Below are 19,420 nucleotides of genomic sequence, written 5' to 3'. Positions count from 1 at the left end.
AATAAACACGGCTCTGGCCTGCACCTCAGCCACAAGGCTGGAATAGCAGAAAGCTAAGGAATGGGCTGGATCCAGCCGGCAAAGCCATGGCTTTAATCCTACCCATATTGCTTAGTTAGTTAAAGACTCATGTGGTCAGAAAAAGAGAGAGATATACAGTAAAGATAGATTCAGAGAAGAAAAACACCTCTAAATGGTTTACAGTGTGTTAAAAATATATACAGGCTAAAGGTTAAAGTCTTTAAAAAAAACAAGAGTAGTTGGGTGTGGTGGTACACACCTTGAATCCCAATGCCTGAGAGGCAGAGGCAGACAGACATCTGTAAATTCAAGTTGTGGTGGCAGACACCTTTAATCCCAGCACTGGGGTGGCAGAGACAGAGGGACCTCTGTGAGTTCAAGGACAGCCTGATCTATAGAGTGAATTCCAGGACAAAGATACACAGAGAACCTGTCTCAAAAAGCCAAAAGTTAAAAGTAAAAATAAAAGAAACAGAGGTTAAAGTAAAGCCACATAAAGATGAAAAATACACAGAGAATTTTGATACTATATGCTATTATTCTCTTTTTGAATTGTTTGAGTGCTGAGGAAGGAGCAACAGCTGCTAAAAGATATTTGCTTATAAATGCTGCTGAATTAATCTAAGATAGGTATTTTGAAAATACCTTGACTTCAAAATTGAAGTAAAAAAGTATGTTACTTTGGAGAAGAGATTTTGCTTTTGTTTACACAGGAAATGAGAGGCTGTGGGTTCGTTCTGAGTTAAGAAAAATCATGTTTGATCAAGGAAGACCACCTGAGAAATCTCTGGTAGGAACAGATGGCCCGATATCAGAGTTCTACATCCAAAACAGATTCAAGACTGCTGCCTGAGGTGATCAAGACTCACTGGATACTCCAGTCAGTACTTGATAATTCTGAATTTTCTTTAGGTCCCCATAAGATTATCAGTGCCCCCAACCAGCTGGAAGTAGCTTGGAATAATACTAACTATAAGTCTCCATGTATTTATTTGGGAGTTGAGCAGTGAGCCCCCAAAGAGCAAAGAGAAAAAAACAACTACATTGTCCCATTCCACACATTCCCATTAGGGATTCTGAATGAAAAGGACCAAGGGAAGTTAAACTAAGACAGACCGCTTTTCTAATTTGTGTACCTACCTTGTTTCAGCCAAATTCCTAGAGCCATTATTTAACAGGATACCAGTCTCAATGGCAAGAAAATGGCACACTGGATTTCTAAATTCTCACAGACTGTGACAATTTCTACCATGGAACAAGCAGATGGTCTGAAATAATTTATCTCTAAATCTTCTTTGCTTCCCCCTCTCCTCTCTCCTTCTGATCACTGGGTTCAGTGTTACAGAGATGCAAATGCCTTTGGGGTATGGGTAATATTGAAATAGTTTCACATGCTGTTTTACTCTACTAAAAAGCTGGCTGTGGGAATGGGATTTGGCCCGCACACTTTAGACAAGCATGTTTGTCTCCAAGGCCTGCCTGTCCTGGGTCAGGCTGCCCTCTGACCCTGTGACAGGGAAAAGAACCACAACAGGACAGACCAGGAAAGAGATACTATGTGCTTGAGAATAGCTAAAAAAAAAAACTATATTCAGCAGATGTTACTGTTGTTTATCCCATGGTATTTAAATGTTTTACTCAAGAGAACTTTATTTATAAAATTAATATGGTTAAATGTAATCACATGTTTAGCTCTTGAATACCACTCCCCCCTTCTTGGTTTTGTTTAAAATGTTCTGCAAAGTCATGGATATCTTTGAAGCTTCTGCAGAAATGTAAGCTTTCTTTGTCCTGGGATCTGTAAGATCATTGGGAGTATGGTTTTAAAAGTCTGTAAAATCCCAGCAGAGCAAAAGGTATCTTAAATCTTGTAACAAAAAGGGTTGGTAATTAAAAATCTATGTATAGGTATTCTTAATTTGCTATACCATACCACAGATGTTACTTAGACTCAACTTTTATTTAGGAAAATTGATTTTTAAATTAGACTAAGGAGGCAATACCAGGCCTCCAAGATGGTTTGTTTTTATTTTATTTTCCTTAGGTTAAGGAGGCAACACCAGGTTCTAAGATATTTTGCATAAGGATGAATCTTTTAGGATTTTTTTTGAGACAGGGTTTCTCTATGTAACCCTGGCTGTCCTGGAATTTGTTCTGTAGACCAGGCTAGCCTTGAACTCAGAGATCCCTCTGCCTCCAAAGTTCCAGTATTAAAGGCGTGCACCACCATCACCCAGCTAAGGATGAACTTTGTATGATGATTTTTGTCCTAAGAGTGGAAAACAACACATGAGGACAAAACCATGAACTAGAGTTACAGAAAATATGATTTAGGAACAACATATGTTTGATGATTAAGGTTTATAATTTTCTAAGAGTATAATGGTCTATTCAGTTTAACAGAAACTGATTTAAAACATACATCTAATCACTTATCTCTTTGCTAACTTTGTTAGGCTTTAGCTATTTAGAAAAACCATGTCATAAAAAAACTGCAATATTTTGTAAATATACATTATAAAAGGATCAGGAAAACAAGGTTCTTAGTCTCTCTTTGAAATGTATTTATTGTTTAAAGTTTATTTTCATACTAAAGGACCTTCATTTTAAAATGTTATAAATTTTAAAGCTAAAACTTGATAAAGAAAAGATTATGAAATCCTAATCTTATAAAATATACATATTGTAAACTGTCAAAGATAATTAAAACATACAAATTAATGATCAATCACCTTATAAATGATCAAATTCTTTTTTTAATTTTTATTATGTATATAGTATTCTGCCTGCATATATGCCAGATCTCATTACAGATGGTTGTGAGCCACCATATGGTTGCTGAGAATTGAACTCAGGACCTCTGGAAGAGCAGACAGTGCTCTTAACCATTGAGCCATCTCTCCAGCCCAATGATCAAATTCTTTAATGCGCTCAAAACCATGTTTGTAGTCATGCTAAACACAAATGTAATTTGTTTACAATCACAAGCATGGAGGGAGAAACCAATTTTTATCTCCCATTATATAATCTTCTGTATATATATTGTCAAAGTTAAGCCTGAAACAAGTAACTGAAATCAAGTTTAAAATAAATTTAAAATTTTTTAAATGGTCCTCAAACCTCCCAGAGATCTGCTAAACATGGCATTTAAGGTGTTTAATGAAAGGAGGGAGCAAGAAAGACCCCAAAAGCTTCCAATGATAGATGGAAATAACTGCTTGTGGAAGCAGCCCTGAGGCCACTTCTAAAAAAACTGGGCACCAGCAGACTTCACCCAAAACCTGGTTCAAATGTGGCAACACCAGTCACTGGATGAAGAATGGCACCTCACTTCACCCTCCGCCAGAACCCTCCCCAATCTGTGGACATGCAGGACACTGTCTCCCTTTGTCTCATCAAAGTAGGTTAGTCCTCCAAGCTCCTCCTCCGCTGGAAGATCTCTCAGGTTTTCTGGGCCTGGTGGCTGAAAACTGGTAATGCCCTGGGATCTTAGCCCCCAACAAAATCATCAAAATTACCATGGAGGAGCCTAGGGTAACTGGTTAGATAGTGGGCTGTGGGTATATATTGTTTATATTCTAACAAATATAAAGCTTGCTTGAAGATCAAAAGACAGAGCTAGCCACTAGTTAACCATAAAGGTCTGGAGGTCTGTACAGACAGAAAATGATATGGCTGGGCAGAGAGAGGAATATAAAGTGGGAGGAGACAGTAGTTTGGCCCTTTTTCGGCTGGGGAGTTAGCAAGGTAAGAGTTAGCTGTGGCTTGCTCCTTCCTCTCTCTAATCTTCCAGCATTTACCTTGATATCTGGCTCCAGGTTTTTATTATTAAGACCAATTAGAACTCATGCAACAGTGGACAAGACTCATTTTAATTGCTATGGAGGCCGTTTGGTCCATACTTCCCATTTCCTCCAGTAAGTTATCCCCCTCATATCTCTGTGATGGGTATTGATGGCTGGCTCCACCAGTCTGCAGCTACAGGTCTGACCCTTTGAAGTTTGATAGACATGAGGTAATTTTGATTGTCACTATGACTAGGCTAATTATATAATTTAAATCCTGGGATACAGAAGTGATGGGTGAGGTCAACTTTACAGAAAAGAAAAAATGGTCTTACCCAAAACTCTCATAGTGCTTGAATTTGTAAAGCTACTCTGAACTACGATTATTCTATTATAACATTTCCAAAGTCGAGGGAGCCATCTCTGGATCTTAGGTAAACATAATCTCCCATAGTTTTGATAGTTATTTACAATTCATATACTAGTCACTGCTTAATGTCTCCAGGGAACATATAAATTGACCTAAATGGTATGTTCCAGTAAAAAGAGCTTCTATAGTTTGTGAAATTGTGTCACTGTATGTCCAAATAAATTCTGCTGTCAACATTCTGAGAGTGTCAAGGTCTGCTGGTAAACAAGAAAGATTGCTCAAGATAAAGATAAAAAAATATGTATTTTATGTAAACATGTAATTTTATGTAAAAATATGTAAAACTACAGAAAAGAATGGGAATAGCATACTCACATTAGTGAGGTCTTCAAAAGCTGATCTCTTTTTTTCTGTGTCTGGAGATGAAGGTGAAAATGTTGTATAGTCATCCTCCTCACTCTGTAAAAATAAGAGGCAAAAGAGCATGGCCAAGTGTATATAATCCCTTTGGAACTTTAGGTCATATTCAGGGCTTGAATAAACTCCACAATATGTATACTAAATCTTATGATGTACAATGAAAGTTTATTTTGGGTACCTGAAGATGTTTACAGTCACTGAAGAATATAGTCTTTGATGATAGGGACAAACGACGAAGAGACTAGATGAGCCTCAGCAAAAATTTCAAAATGGGTAAAACAGCTTGGTGAACCTAATTTATTCTCTTTCTCTTCCCGAAGTTATGGTTATACAATTCAAGTTTAACTATCAACACTACTAAGTGATTCTTTCAAAAGGGCTACCTCCATGTAAGTTAGTTAAATAAACCAAGTAAGTGCCTCTTATACTAAATGCACTTGTTTAATATTTATTCAATAAGGACAATAGTGTACAATCAGCTCTCTACTACATATTGACCTTGGAAGAGTCATTCAATCTGTGAGACTCAATTTTCTTATCAATGAAATTAGAATGATAACCCAAATTACAGAGACTTTATGGATTACAAAAGAGAACATACTTTTGAAAGTGTTTTGCTATAACTGTGCTAAAGATGAAACCCAGAGTCCTGTATATCATAAGTAAATTTTCTATAATAAAATACATTTTTTAGTCTGTATAAATTGTAAATAGAAAGAAATATCACTTTAAAACCATGTAGTTCTAGTCTACAAGTGAAGGGGCACCAGCCCACTTGAACGTGTGACTCTGCAGGCCTTGCCCTAATCCCCATTCCCTCTACCTTGCTATATCTATTTGATTATTTTCCTAAAGCTAGCCACCGAGGTCTATTCCCTTATTTGGCCACTTCCTCCTCCTGAGGCCTACCAAAGTACAGCAATTAAAAGTCCCCTTTGGCTCACCTAATTAACACGCTCAATTAAATACCTCATCCTAACACGGGCTTTCCTCCTTTACCTTTATAAACCACCTTTTGCCTATGTGCCATGTCTGTCTCCCCTCTGACCAGAGGCAGTCCTTTGTCCTCTGAGACAAATACTCCTTCTCCCTTTCCCTTGTGCCCTTCCCCTTCTCCCTCATCCCTATCTCCTTTACCACAGTGTCCTGGCCCTTGTAACACAGACCTCCCCTTCTTCTCCTCTTAAAATTCCACCTGCAAGGCCATTTGCTGCTCTTTTCTGCCTGAGTCAGAAAGCAGCCACTTTTTAACTTCTCTTCCCTGCTTAATTAGGGATCTCTCTGTGAAAACAGGTGTTTGTTTGGGTGTGGTTTGTGCCTAATCCAGGGTCCAGGAGGAAGCCCCTGTTGTGTGGGTGTCCCCTTAAATATGGAGTTAGAAGTTGAGAGAAATTATTCTTGCAGCAATTTTTTCTCTCCTTTAACAGTTCCTATTTGGTGAATATCTCTCAAATGTCAGATTTCTCTCTTAAAATTCTAAGAACAAACTCCGTCTTACCCATAGAAGAAATTTCTTACAATTATTAAACAGAACACTGGGATAGGACCACTTGCTTTGTGCTAGCTACATCATTAACAGTATATGATGCTATAAGTGCTCAAAACCTTGGATAATTGTATTCATGACACAACACACTATTCCAGAAAAAGACTGCAAGTCTAGGGGAGCTAAGAATTACTTCAGTTAAAAAGTAAACCACAAATCTTTATCTTATTTGTGATAAATAATCCTAGTACAAATAATTAGCAAATAATAAAACAGTACTTTTCTTTCAAGCTTTTTTTTTAAATTGTCAGTTTATCTTCTAGTTCTTACTTAGTATTACTGTTAGAAATTATCTCCTCCATATAAAATTAACAATGGATACTGAACTCAATAAAACTCATCCTTACAAAGTGTGGCCAAAGAAAGTTGGGGTTGGAAAAAATAATAGCCATAAAAGAAAACATACAATGTCATAACTACAATCAGAACATTTGATACAAATGAAAGCTCAATCAAGGTATTAAATCTTTTCTGATAAGTTAACATGAGAAAAATCCATGATTCCCTCCATGAAAATCATTTTACTCAAAGTAAAAATTAATAGAAACGATGCCCATCTATGCACCGTCATACATTTCCCCAGCTGGGCAAGGGGCTGAAGATTGAAACACACAAACACACACAGACAGAGACACAGATCATCCTTGAAACAGGAATGCCCCAAGAATGCCCCCTTTATTGTGTTCCAGGGCAGCTTATATAGGGATCCTTAACTGATAGCCACGCCCCAGCCAAACCCACCAGCAATCACCCTCCTGCCATCAGGAACTTCTGAGGGCCTCGTGCTCAGAGCAGCTGTAGGCACTCAGATGAGGGGAAAACAAGTTGTTTCAGGATCTGGGGGTTCACTGCTCCCAACACTGCACAGAACACCAGAGTCTGCAGTGCTAGAGGTTGAACACAGAAAAGCACAGGCACAGTCAAAGAAAGCATAAGGCCTAATGCTGTCTGCTTCAAGAAACTCTCTCAATGTAAATTTACGACTGTTAATATAACTCTTGTTAAAATATATGGTGATGAATATAGCACACAATAGGGTCAGAATGTCAATGTTAAATCAGGAAAATTTAAGTGTACCAGTACATTCTTAAAATTTAAAGTGGTTGAGTATTCTATATCTAACATGTTTGGGACTAGCTGTTTCTTGGTTTTCAGTTTTTTCACATTTAAAATATTGACATATACGTAATTAAATATCTTCAGGATGGGACCCAGGGATATTTATTTTTAATTCTTTTTTGAAACATTTATTACTACTTTAATTATGTATATGTATTACATATGCTTTGGTATGGGCACATGACTACATGTGCCCATTTAGACCAGAGGCATGGGATTCCACGAAGCAAGTTGCTCAGGCGAGGATGAGCAAGAGGCAGGAGGAGATGTGACCATGAGACATGCACAATGAGGCTGAGGCTCAGATGTGTGCCCTGGGAGGACAACCCCCTGTGGTCTCACCCACACAAGTGACAAAGTCACGGTCATCTCCATTCACACAGATATACGTCCCACCCTGTCCCACCCGGACCCACCCGGGTGCTGTAAATTGAACATGGATCATCTGGAAAAGCAACACACCCTCTAAAAATCCAAGCAATCTTTTCAGCATCAAAATTTATTTTAATTATGTGCATGTGTGTGCTCCTGCATGTGGGTATGTGCACATAAATGTGGGTACCCACAGAAGCCAGACGAGGGCTTCAGATACCCTGGAGCTGGAGCTGGAGCTTCAAGCTGTTGGAAGCCACCAGATATGGGTTCTGGATTGAACTTCAATCCTCTCGAAGAGCAGCAAAAGCTCTCAACCACAGAGTTACTTCTCCAGTCTTTCTTTTTAAAGAATCTCACTAGCATATATTCACTGTTCAAAGCAATTAGTTTCATATTGATATTTTGTTCAAGTATATCATATACTTGAATATATTTTATTCCTCCATTACTCTCCCCTCCCCCTATTGCCCAAATTTCAGATTTGTATTATATATACACACATTATAAAAGTAAAGCTTGAAGCCAAGCAGTGGTGGTGTACACCTTTAATCCCAGTACTCGGGAGGCAGAGGCAGAAGCCAGAAGAGGGCTTCAGATACCCTGGAGCTGGAGCTACAAGTTGTTGTAAGCCACCAGATATGAGTGGCTTACAGATATTGAGTTCGAGGCCAGCCTGGGCTACAGAGTGAGTACCAGAACAGGCTCAGAGCTACACAAAGAAACCCTGTCTCGAAAAAAAAAAAAACCTTGAAGGCAATTTATACATTATTTTTAGTGGATCTGAATTTTTGTATGTATGTTGTTTGCATGCATGCATATATATGCAGGTTTGCATATGCGTGAGTATACATATGTGTGCAAGTGTGTACATGTGCAAATGTGTGCCTTGCATGTGGAAGTCTAAGGCTGATATCAGAGATCTCTTTCTCTTGCTCTCACGTTATTCACTGAGGCAGTGTTACTCAGCTGAATCTAGAGTTTGCCTATACAGCCGGTGTGACTAGCCAGCCTGCTCCATGGATCCTGTTTTTGCCTTCTGAGCACTAGAATTACTGGCAAGCTGTCATACCCACTCAGCATTTACATGAATGCTAGGTCTTCAAACTGGTCCTTGTGCTTGTAACTCCTTCCATCACTGCACAATCTCGCTTCCATTAGTATGCCTGCAGTCTGACTGTAAACTCCATTGATTGAGACTAAATATGGGACTTTCTGCTTGCAGAATTAGGTCAGCACTCAAAGAGTTTAAAGACTTTGAAAATTTTTAATATTGGATTTTCAAATTAGGGATACTCAATCTGAATATTTAAAAAGTATGATAATATTCTTACTGACAAAATGTACTACCAAGAATGTACTACAGCCTCCTGGAGCTTTCTAAAAGATTATAAAAGTATAGACATGATCATTAACGAGAACTCACTATTGTTTGGCTTTGAAAGATGTAGAAAATGGCCTTGACTTCATCCATACATATTGAAGTATGAGTAGAATCTATACCTTTTGCTCAAGTTACTTAGGGTTGATGGCTGGGACAGAACCTAAGGCCTTGCACACGTTAGGCAAGGGCTCAACCCTGAACCAAATTTTAATTCCTAGCCCCATGTCCCAACTTCTGGTATTCTTCAGCTACAAAGATTGATAGAAATACCCACTTTCTCAGAATAATACAAGCACCATAAATATTCAGAGGTCAGGATAAGCACCAAAGCAATGCCTAAAGAGACTACATAAGACACAATTGGAAGAGATAATTTGCTTTAACCTCTTCAGGTTGGTCTTCCTTGCTGGGCATGATCATGCTAGCCTGGGCTTTCTTAGTCTCCAGTCTGGAGCTTTTGGGTAGTGGTGGTCGTGGCATCTTAGTGCAGATTCAGCAGTGTTTCATCCACGGCAGAGCTGCAATCAGAAGAAAAAATTCTTTATATCACTCACCAGAGTACCACAAAATTTTTTTAGATACTCGTAAGAAAACTTTGTTTTTTTCTATAGCCATCTCCAGGAAAACGTATACCTTACAATTGAGTAGATCTGGGTAGAAAGCTTGGTTCTACCGCAATTAACCCTGAGGAAATGACTTAACCTGGGCTTCAGCTGCTTTGCTTATAAAAGATGCAATTATACTTATTTCTAGCTACAGGATCTTTTAACTGAGACATGCCACCCTCTATAAGTGCCACAGCTGTGGCTTAGTCCCTAATTTAGATTCAGAAATACTAAACACAAATTTACATAAGAGTTGCACACTGAAACAATCAAATACATGACAGCTCATACAGCATAGTTACTACATGGTGGACTTGATATTTTTAAAGTCTTGGCCACAGAAATTATGACACTACTCAAAAATACAGGAGAATGACTACATATAGCCATGTATGCATGACAGGCAGGACTGTAGCCAAAGCTGGCATTTAATTAGAAGAGACAATAATCTAACTCTGTATCTAGGTATCTTGTCTAGAACCTAGGTGAGAAAATAAATAGAAAAGATAAGAGCAAAAGGAAATGGATTATTGGAAATAATTTGTGATAAGAATTTAACAGTCCCTTAGGAGAGTTCTAGCTTTGCCAATATCAGTATGGGATTTTAGTTTATAGTCTAGAAGGTTCTTTTAGTTTGTGAATCCTCAGTAGTTACGATACACATAAGCTGGGCAATGGTGGCACACATCTTTAATCTCAGTACTAGGGAGGCAGAGGCAGGCAAATCTCTGAGTTCAAGGCCAGCCTGGTCTACAGAGTGAGTTCCAGAACAGCCAGGGCTACACAGAGAAACCCTGTATCAATTTTAAAAAACAGATACACATATGAACCTTACAAGTGGCTACATTATTATTAAAATTAATTGTTACTTTGCTACACAAGAGATCCTTTCTACTCTGATAGAGCTGCCCTAGTAAACCCATTCACATTCAATTTCCATTTTACAGTACCAAATGAGTTAAGTGAATTACTACCCCCAAGGAAAATATTAAGTAACACAAATTACCAAGCACTTTCTAAAGTACTATATAGTCTTTCTGATCATGTTTAAAAAAACATTTCACAAATTGAAAGTTTGCTGTATTAAAGAGGGAGAACAGACACAGGTTTTAGAGTTTGAGTAATCAGGCTCAGGGACCTCATTTGCAAAACATCTATAATGCTACTTACATAAAGGGGAGTCATGCAGCTCAAATAGAAATCCATACGTATAAAACATGAATGGTAGGTGCTCGATAAATGTTAAATCCTACTCTCTTCTCAAATCTAAATCAATTTTTTTATCTCAACCCCCCCAAAATACTCAGCCACGCAGCAATAAAGTTATATTGGATGCACCTATTATTCAGTATGCTGTATGAAATCACTTATACCACTATCATCATTCTTGTTTCAAATACATTATTTATCACGTAGAAGAGACCTATGATATGAAACCTTTACCCTTCAAAAGGAAAGAAGACACAGGGAGTCAAGAGACTAAAAAATTCTCAGTTGATGAGTACACACTAAACCCCGGGGAAAATAAAACTATTCATTATCTGAATACAAAGCATCTGCTTTGAGGGCTATATACATGCACTTAAGTAAACTAATTCCCCAGCCACAAGAGACAGAGAAAGAGTGACCAACACTCTCTAAAACATTCTTTTATAAATGGATGCTTTGGGGCTAGGGAGATACTTCAGTGGGTAAAGGGCTTGCTCTACAAGTATCAAGACCTGAGTTTGGATCCACATTACTCATGAAAAAGCCTGGCATAATGGCACGTGCCCATAACCCCATAACTGGAAGAGAAGGGTGGAGACAGATAGAGCCTAGGCACTCCTTGGCCATTCAGTCTAAACAGTCTGTGAGTTCCACGTTCAGTAGCTTGTTGCAAAAAATAAAGCGGAGATCACTTAAGGAAGGCACTTGATCTCTGTTCTTACTCGTGTGTGTGTGTGTGTACAGAAAATAAAATAAAAAACCATGAAAGGGTACTCTTGATTTCTACCACCTACAAAACCTCAAACCTTCTTTAGAGGAAAATAAAATCGAATACTTTCCCCTTTCCAGATTTTCCATCTCCCCAATTTTATGCTGCTAATTGTTGGATTCTATACAGTACATTCTAACCTACAAAGGGGAGCAGAATTAATCTGATCCAAACAGTTTACAGGAATGAGTATCAGCATCATTTCACATAAAAGGTGGCTGGATGCAGCAAAACACTGAAAAGGGCATAGTACCAGTGAAAGCAGCACTGGGGTAGAAAAATGCTGAATGTAGCTTTGACCCTGTCAGTATCTGTTCGGATGACACTGGGCAATCTGAACTTTGGTTTTCCAACTCATAAAATAAGGTAACAGGACCACGGCTATCTCCTTATTCAAAGTGTCATCGATGGCATGCAGCATTAATCAAACCTGGGAGAGTTACAAAATCCCAGTATGCAACTAAGCATCTCCAGGTGTCGTGCATGCTTTTTAAAGTTTAAGAGCTACTACTCTGCAGTTCCTGGGCCTCTCACCTTCAAAGACTCTAAGTGAATCTCAGCAGAAGATATCCATAGGAAAACCAGTGTTGAAGAGGACTGAGGAAGAGGCAGTACCAGGCAAGTTCTGCCCTGTAATCTGTAATTCCAAACACGTTTTCAAGAATCATTCTGTCTTAGGAATCCAATAGATCACTCCCAGGCACACAATATGAACTATCCTTTCTTTCCCTCCCTACACCCTATATTAAACCCCAGTAGAAAAAGCTATTATCTATCTCACATTAAAATGTATTCTGGATGGATCCACGACTTAAATGTGAAAATGAAGCCAGGGGAGTATAGATAAAAATGAAAGAATATTTTTATAACTTTAGAGAAAAATTCAAAAATTAACAGCAAAGAATCCCCTTGAGAGCTGCAAAGAAGAAATAGCACCCTCCAAGTGGGAGTAAAAATTTGTGAATGACCATGGATTTCTCATCAGGTACCACGAGGCCAGAAGGAGTAACACAGCATTTTCCAATAACTGAAGGTAGAGGTCTGCCAGTTTAGAAATATATAGGCAGAGACAATCTACTTTAGGAGTAAGGGAGGAAATCAAGTGTTTCTCAGAGTATGGGAAACCAATAATCTACAAACAGAGTGTTCATAGAATAGCAAAACAAATAAACAAACAATTTTTAAAACAAGAAAGGTAATAGTGAGAGTACTGGAACACCAAGAAAAACAATGATAAGAGTGAGCACTAATGCAGGGCTAGGGAGCTAACTTGGCAGTTAAGGGCGCTTACTATTCTCGCAAAGGACCTGGGTTCAGTTCCTAGCACACGGGCTCATGGCAGTTCACAGCTGCTTGCAACTCCAGTTCCAGGGCGCCTGACAATGAAAAGGAAAACAAAAACAAATTAGTAAAAAATATACAGCAAAAAAGGTGAACTTCAATAGTTGAAACATTTGACAAGCTCTAGCAAGACAGACAAGGAAGAAAGGGGAATTAGTATTTAAAAAGACACAGAGGCAAGCTAGAGAGATGGTGCAGAAGTTAGAAGCACCTGTTGCTCTCACAGAGAACTCACACTCAGTTTCCAGCCCCTACTCACAACGCCCGTAATTCCAGTTACAAGGGATTCATCCCTCTTTTGGACTCCAGGGTATTCACATGGCATACATGCAATGCACACGTGTGCACTCTCACACTTAATAAAAATAAGAGACAAGCATAAATTATAGAGGTATTCTATACAACAGTGACTAGAATCAATAATGTGGTAGATATTGCTAACTTCCAAATTTAACAAAGTAGATCTCAGTGGCCCAGGGTATGGTGGCATACACTTATAATGAATAGTTAGTTCAAAGCCAGCCTGGGCTACATATACAGCCCCCTGTCTCAAAAAATAAACAAGGGGTTGTGGGAAAGAGATAAAGACAAAATAAATAAAAACATCAAGAATAAAAAGAATACCTAAATTGCAGTGATGTTATAACAGATATTACATATAACTAAAATCATCAAATAATGCATATTAAATATTTGAAGGTTCTACATTTTAATTATGTTTTAATAAAACTATTTAAAATGGGATACCAAACAGAGCATATCACCACAGTCTCTACTGACATCAAAAGTATCAGTGAATACTTGCAAACAATCTGTCAACTTAAATAAAACATAGCAATTCCTTGGAAATCACAAATATCCATAGTATACCCAATATGAAACAATTTGAATGAAGTTTTAAAAACAATTTTCCTTTTGAAAATTTCAATACATTTATACAATGTTTTAGTATCAGATCAGCCTGTCAATACCTCCTTCCAACTCTCCCCAGTGTCTTTCTAACTCTTATCCCTCCAAGTTCCAAATCCTGTTTTTAAATTTTATTATTAATAACTCCCTGAGTCCAATTACTGCTGCCTATGTTAACATTAGTTCTATGCCTATCTAAAAGAAAAAAAAAACACCCTCAGGAAGTAACATGGCAATTCAGGGATACAAAAACCACCCAAAGACAAGCACAAAATAGGAAAACTTCAGGCCAACATCACTCATACAATAGAAACAAATATTTAATGTATACACAGGGCTGTAAGCCCAAGTTAAAAATTAAAACTTTAATTTATAATTACTCTAAGAATTAATCTTCAGACTCAGGTACTTTAAATTGAGAGGTAAACTAAGCATTTAAAGAATATTTAATGTTAGTTCTATGCTTATCTCAAAAAAAAAAACAAAACCTCAGGAGGTAACACCCCAACTTGGTGATACTGAAACAATTCAAAGACAACACACAAAAGAAAATTACAGGCCAACATGTGATTGAAGAAAAATCCCTAAGATACTAGCAAATATATTTTAGCAATATATTTAAAAAATACCACTGGCCAGGCAGTGGTGGCACTCACCTTTAATCCCAGCACTCTGGAGGCAGAGGCAGGTGATCTCTGTGAGTTCAGGCCGGCCTGGTCTGCAAAGTGAGTTCCAGGACAGCCAGGACTGTTAAACAGAGAAACCCTGTCTCAAAAAATACAACAACAAAAATACCACTAACAAATGAGGTTATTGCAAGGACATGAGACTTATTCCAAAAATTAAATATATATAAACTATTACATATACAGATAGGTTAAAAAGAAAGTTTAAGGTTTTGGGATACAATAACAACAAACACATCAATTAAACGTCTAAACGTCTATACCCTTACAGGGAATTATCTGAAAATTAAATTAAGAAAAAAAATCTATTTACAATGGCATCATTAAGAATCAACTTGGCCAAAGAAGTGCATTCAAAGCTTACCATAAGGAATCGCTGGGGGAATAAGGGTGCGCTAAATCCGATTACAAAGCTGGATAAGTTATGCCTTCACTCAACCATCTGTATTTTTAAAAAATGAAAACTAAGAAAATTTAGCAAATACAACATTTACGGTTTTCTGAATGGGGAATATTATTAGGAAGGAATTACCAAATTCCCTGTCAAGGAATGTACTCTTTGAGGAAACATTTTTCTAAAAGCTGCTATCTCTAGTAACCATATAGGTCTCTACCCAGGACCCTGATTTGTGGACGCCAAACACTGGCGGTCTGTGGCTGACAGGTCACCTTGCCGTTGGAGTGCCAGTCAAGGCCTGAGGCAAGCTGGAGGCCATCTTCTGGGCCTAGGTTCCACGGAGCCTGGCCAAAGTACTGGGGGGGGGGGAAGGGGCGCAAAACGCTTTACCGTCGCTCACGGCTAACAAAGATGACATTATGTAAACTGAAAATAAAGGTTTTAACACCAAGTAATAGCACATCTAAGTACTTTAAAAACCTTTTTCTCCTATCAGGTGTTCAAATTTGATGGTTTGACAGAAAAAAACGTACCCATGAGATCGCTAGTTCTGTCAGCCCAAATCTCCTCCAGCATCTTTATCCCTCATACCAAAATATACTCATAAAAATGTGAGGCAAAGGGGATTTTAACAGACAATAAAACAAGTATTTGTACTAAGGTAAAGAACCATAAATCGCTGGAACGCTGGGAACTTTCCAATCTGTGTGTGTGGGGGGGAGGGGAACCCACGTCATCTACAAATTGAAAATGGCGGGAGCGAACCCTCAACCGGAATTAAAATAAAAATACGTTGGGGGCCTACCTGGACAGGGAGAATCACTGCCTCGAAGACCTTCCGGTACCAATGGCGGCACCGGCGAACCGCTACCAACTGTCAGCAACTGCTAAAAGGCGGGAAGAACAACTGCCGACTACCCGCCATTTTCAGCGCCCTGGACGCGGGGGTGGGGGGACGCGGAGTCCGCGCTCCCCTCACAGGGCTTTAAACCAAGCGATGGGGTCAAAAGATGGCAGCAGGGAGTTTTTAAAGTTTGGCCAAATTATTTCTGGCCCGAATCTCCAAAGTCTAGAGGAAATAAAAGACTTACGAATCTCCAAATGCACCAGTACACCCCTGTCAGCTTCAACACAATGGACTCGTCCAGAAACTCGTGCTAGCCCTCGAGTTTTAAAATGGAGGTTAAGGTTCTGATGACGTAACTCCAGGAGAGATGTGGGTTCGAATTCCAACATTACCAAAAGACTATATTTCAGAATAAAATAATACCTGTTTTAGCCAATTTACAATTAGGAAGAATATGAATCATAGCATGATATTGAGTAAGAGGGCGACTACAAGAGATGATTTTTCGGAACAATTGCGTGACTAGATGAGACAGCTTGTCAAGACCGTTCGGGAGTGGGTTTTTTTTTTTTAAATGACATTTATTTTTTTCAAGGCAAGGTCTTCCTAAATATCTCAGGATGGTCTGCAACTAGCCCATAACCTTAGGGTAGCAGAAGACTTTTCTTTTTTCTTTCTTATAAGGAGTTTATTACTTTATTAATGGTCTAAACCTCAATTTATTTGAGATTATAATATAATTACAACATTTTCCTTTGCCTTTCCTCCCTGCAAACCTTGTCGTATACTCCTCGCCACTCTTTTTCAAATTCTACTGCCAAACAAAATCTGCCTCTCCAAAATAGTTGTAAGTCTACAAGGGAATACAGCAGTCCTTAGTTGTTTAATTGAGCCTCTGACTGTGGAGAATTTATGTTTATCTTTAACAGTTTCCCTATAAAATTGAAACAATAAATGAGAATGTTTAGAGATATTGAAATGACCCATGCTGGATAGTTACTGACAACCATGCTAATTAAGTCAATTAAGAGTATAAGAGCCCTTTAATAGTGACCAGACCAAGAGTAGGTTAATGCTCGGAGCATTTGAAAAGACAAAAACAAAACAAAAACTTTAAGAGCACAATTACATTAGTGTTCCAGGGGGCTGGAGCAAACTTGTGACATCTGTCTTTTTGCAGAGATTAGCAATATTTTCCAGACACAGCATGACAATTATTTTTGATTTACGTTTTCTCTAATTATTTTTATGTTCTGTTTTAGCTCACACAAGCATTAATTACTTTGGTTAACATGGAAGGACCATAACCAGGGTCCTAGACAGTCTCAAAATCCTTACAAAGGTGGATGTGGCTACTGGGGGATGGGAGACCTAGATGTGTCTAAGTAGACACAAAATAAAATCAGAACACGGTGGTAATACCTTAGTCACTTCAATATTTAAGTCTTTATTTTTTCCTTCAACTCTTGATCATGGAAAAGGACATGTGTATATAATATATAACATGATAACATACATTCTTTTTTACTAATTGTTATTGCATACATATAAGTATTTGTGTATACATATATATTTCTAAATAGAAACTTGTTCGATACCTATAGTTCTGCCTGAATGCATGTTTTCAGAGCTGATGGTCTGGTACTTGATAACCAATCGGTGTGCTACTCTTTCCTGGGGAAGACCACTTCTCCTGCTCCCAGCTCCTCAGTTGCCTAGAGTTCTTTGTGTATGGTTGAGGCCTCCTGGGCTTTTCCTCATCCAGTTTGCCATGCTCATTGGTGGCATCCTTATTCAGCCTACATTTGGCGCTCATGTTGGTGAGACTCTATAGATGTAGCTTCTGCTGTCACTAGGAGACATACTCTCACAGCAAACTTCCTGACCTTTCAGCTCTTGCAATCTTTCCAGACCCTCTTCCACAGTGTTTTCTGAACCTTAGGTGCATGAATGTTTTGTAGATGTTACAAGCCTATTTTTAAAAATTAGAAAGCCAGGAATGGAGCTCAAATATCTTGTTCTAAGTGGCTGCCAGATGACTCGCATATGCCCTAAAGTATGACAATCATTGTTCTGGAAACAATTTTTCCCACTTGGGTAAATGAACAAACTTTATTTTATCACTTTTTGCAGATCCCATGACTCTGTGGCTTCTCAATTATGCTTCCTGACTAAATTTCAAAACTGGTGTTTATTTCTTGACCCTCAATTGTATGCCTATAATTGTGGTACATACAAGGAAGACAACACAAACAATTTGATTTCCAGACTTGCAATATAGATGTATTATTTAAGTATATATTGCCCACATGTATTCATTCATTAACACAGCATAGTCTTTATTTTTAGTCTTTGAATAGATCTCCTCTCCTTCTGTACCCACCCCATCGTCAGTAAAAGCCATTTTGAGAACTTAAGCAACTCAGACAAAGAAGAAGCAGTAGCTGCATTGATTCTTTTCCTACCCTTTCATTATTGGTCTCATATTCAAATACTGTTACTGTCTGTTTCTAGTTAGACTCCAGTATGACAGATTCAGGGTATCATTGGAAAGTGCTCTATAGTCTACAGTTCTCTTTGTCACTTGGGGAATTGATAAGACATTGCCCACACAAAGATACTGGTGGTTCCCTCCTTCTGGTCCAAAAGACATCAAGTTTTATTCTTAGGGATATGTGTGTGTGTGTGTATATATATATATCTGTATGCAGAGAACATATAAATATTTCTGCCTTTGTTTCTTATTCCACAAAGAATAACAGACATAGGAGACCAAATTTTGTGTTTAATCACCAAAAGTTCTCTGTTTGGAGTCACTTGTATATCTACATATTAAACTCTTGTTATATATGTAATTTAAATATTTCCTCCTATTATGTAGCTTGTATCTTTACCTCTTACACATTAAACCTTTAAATCAGATGTTTGCTTTTCTTTTCTGAGCTTTCTCTAAGAAAGTCCCTACCCACTCCAATATCGTGAAACAGTTATATATCTAACTTCATTTTTTCAGACTTATATTTATTTATTTAATCAATTTGTAATATATTCTTCTAGTTGGTGAGAGATAATGTTCTTGTTTCATTCTTCTGCATAACACAGGCAATTTTACCAGCACCATTGGTTAAAACAGACATTTCTCAAAACAAGATATATAAATGGCCAACAAGCATATAAAAATGCACATCAGTATTCACCAAAGAAATACAAATCAAAATAGTTATCATAATTAATACAAAAATCTAAAGTGCTGGTGAAGAGCACATGGCCAATAAGAAAGTAAAATAATTTAGTCTCTATGGAAATTTATATGGGGGGGTCTTTCGAAAATAAAAAATTGAACTACTCTATGACCCAGATATTCCACTACTGGGTATATATCCACAGGAAATGGATTCATCATGTTTAAGAGGAGTCTGTACTTCCCTCTTAGATGCAACATTAATCACAGTAGCCAAGATATGGAAAACAAACCTCTGTCTATCAGGTAAATGAATGAATAAAGAAATGAGAAGTACATATATATCGTGAGATACTACTTAGTCATGAAAAGATGAAATCCTGTCATTTGGTATGATATGGATAGGACTGTGGAATATTAATTTAAGGGAACTAATCCAAGCATAGAAATACAAGTACC

General features: G+C 37.9%; 1 protein-coding gene across 1 annotated transcript in view; it reads right to left on the bottom strand.

Moving 5' to 3' along the window:
* Positions 1 to 7,630, bottom strand: part of LOC121444377 (G2/mitotic-specific cyclin-B3-like) — a 45,109-nt gene extending 37,479 nt beyond the window's left edge. The window contains exons 1-2 of the mRNA XM_041646192.1: positions 7,604 to 7,630; positions 4,552 to 4,635 (exon numbers count right to left, since the gene is read on the bottom strand). Coding sequence (XP_041502126.1) covers positions 4,552 to 4,635; positions 7,604 to 7,630 — 111 coding nt within the window. The remainder of the gene's footprint in view (positions 1 to 4,551; positions 4,636 to 7,603) is intronic.
* Positions 7,631 to 19,420: the final 11,790 nt, after the last annotated feature.

The sequence above is a fragment of the Microtus oregoni genome, unplaced genomic scaffold (genome assembly GCF_018167655.1).
Source record: "Microtus oregoni isolate MIOR12 unplaced genomic scaffold, Mior012 000121F_ref0000216, whole genome shotgun sequence".
Classification (NCBI taxonomy): Eukaryota; Metazoa; Chordata; class Mammalia; order Rodentia; family Cricetidae; genus Microtus; species Microtus oregoni.
Note: the sequence above shows the minus strand (reverse complement) of the source record. Positions and strands in the feature narration are given on the sequence as shown.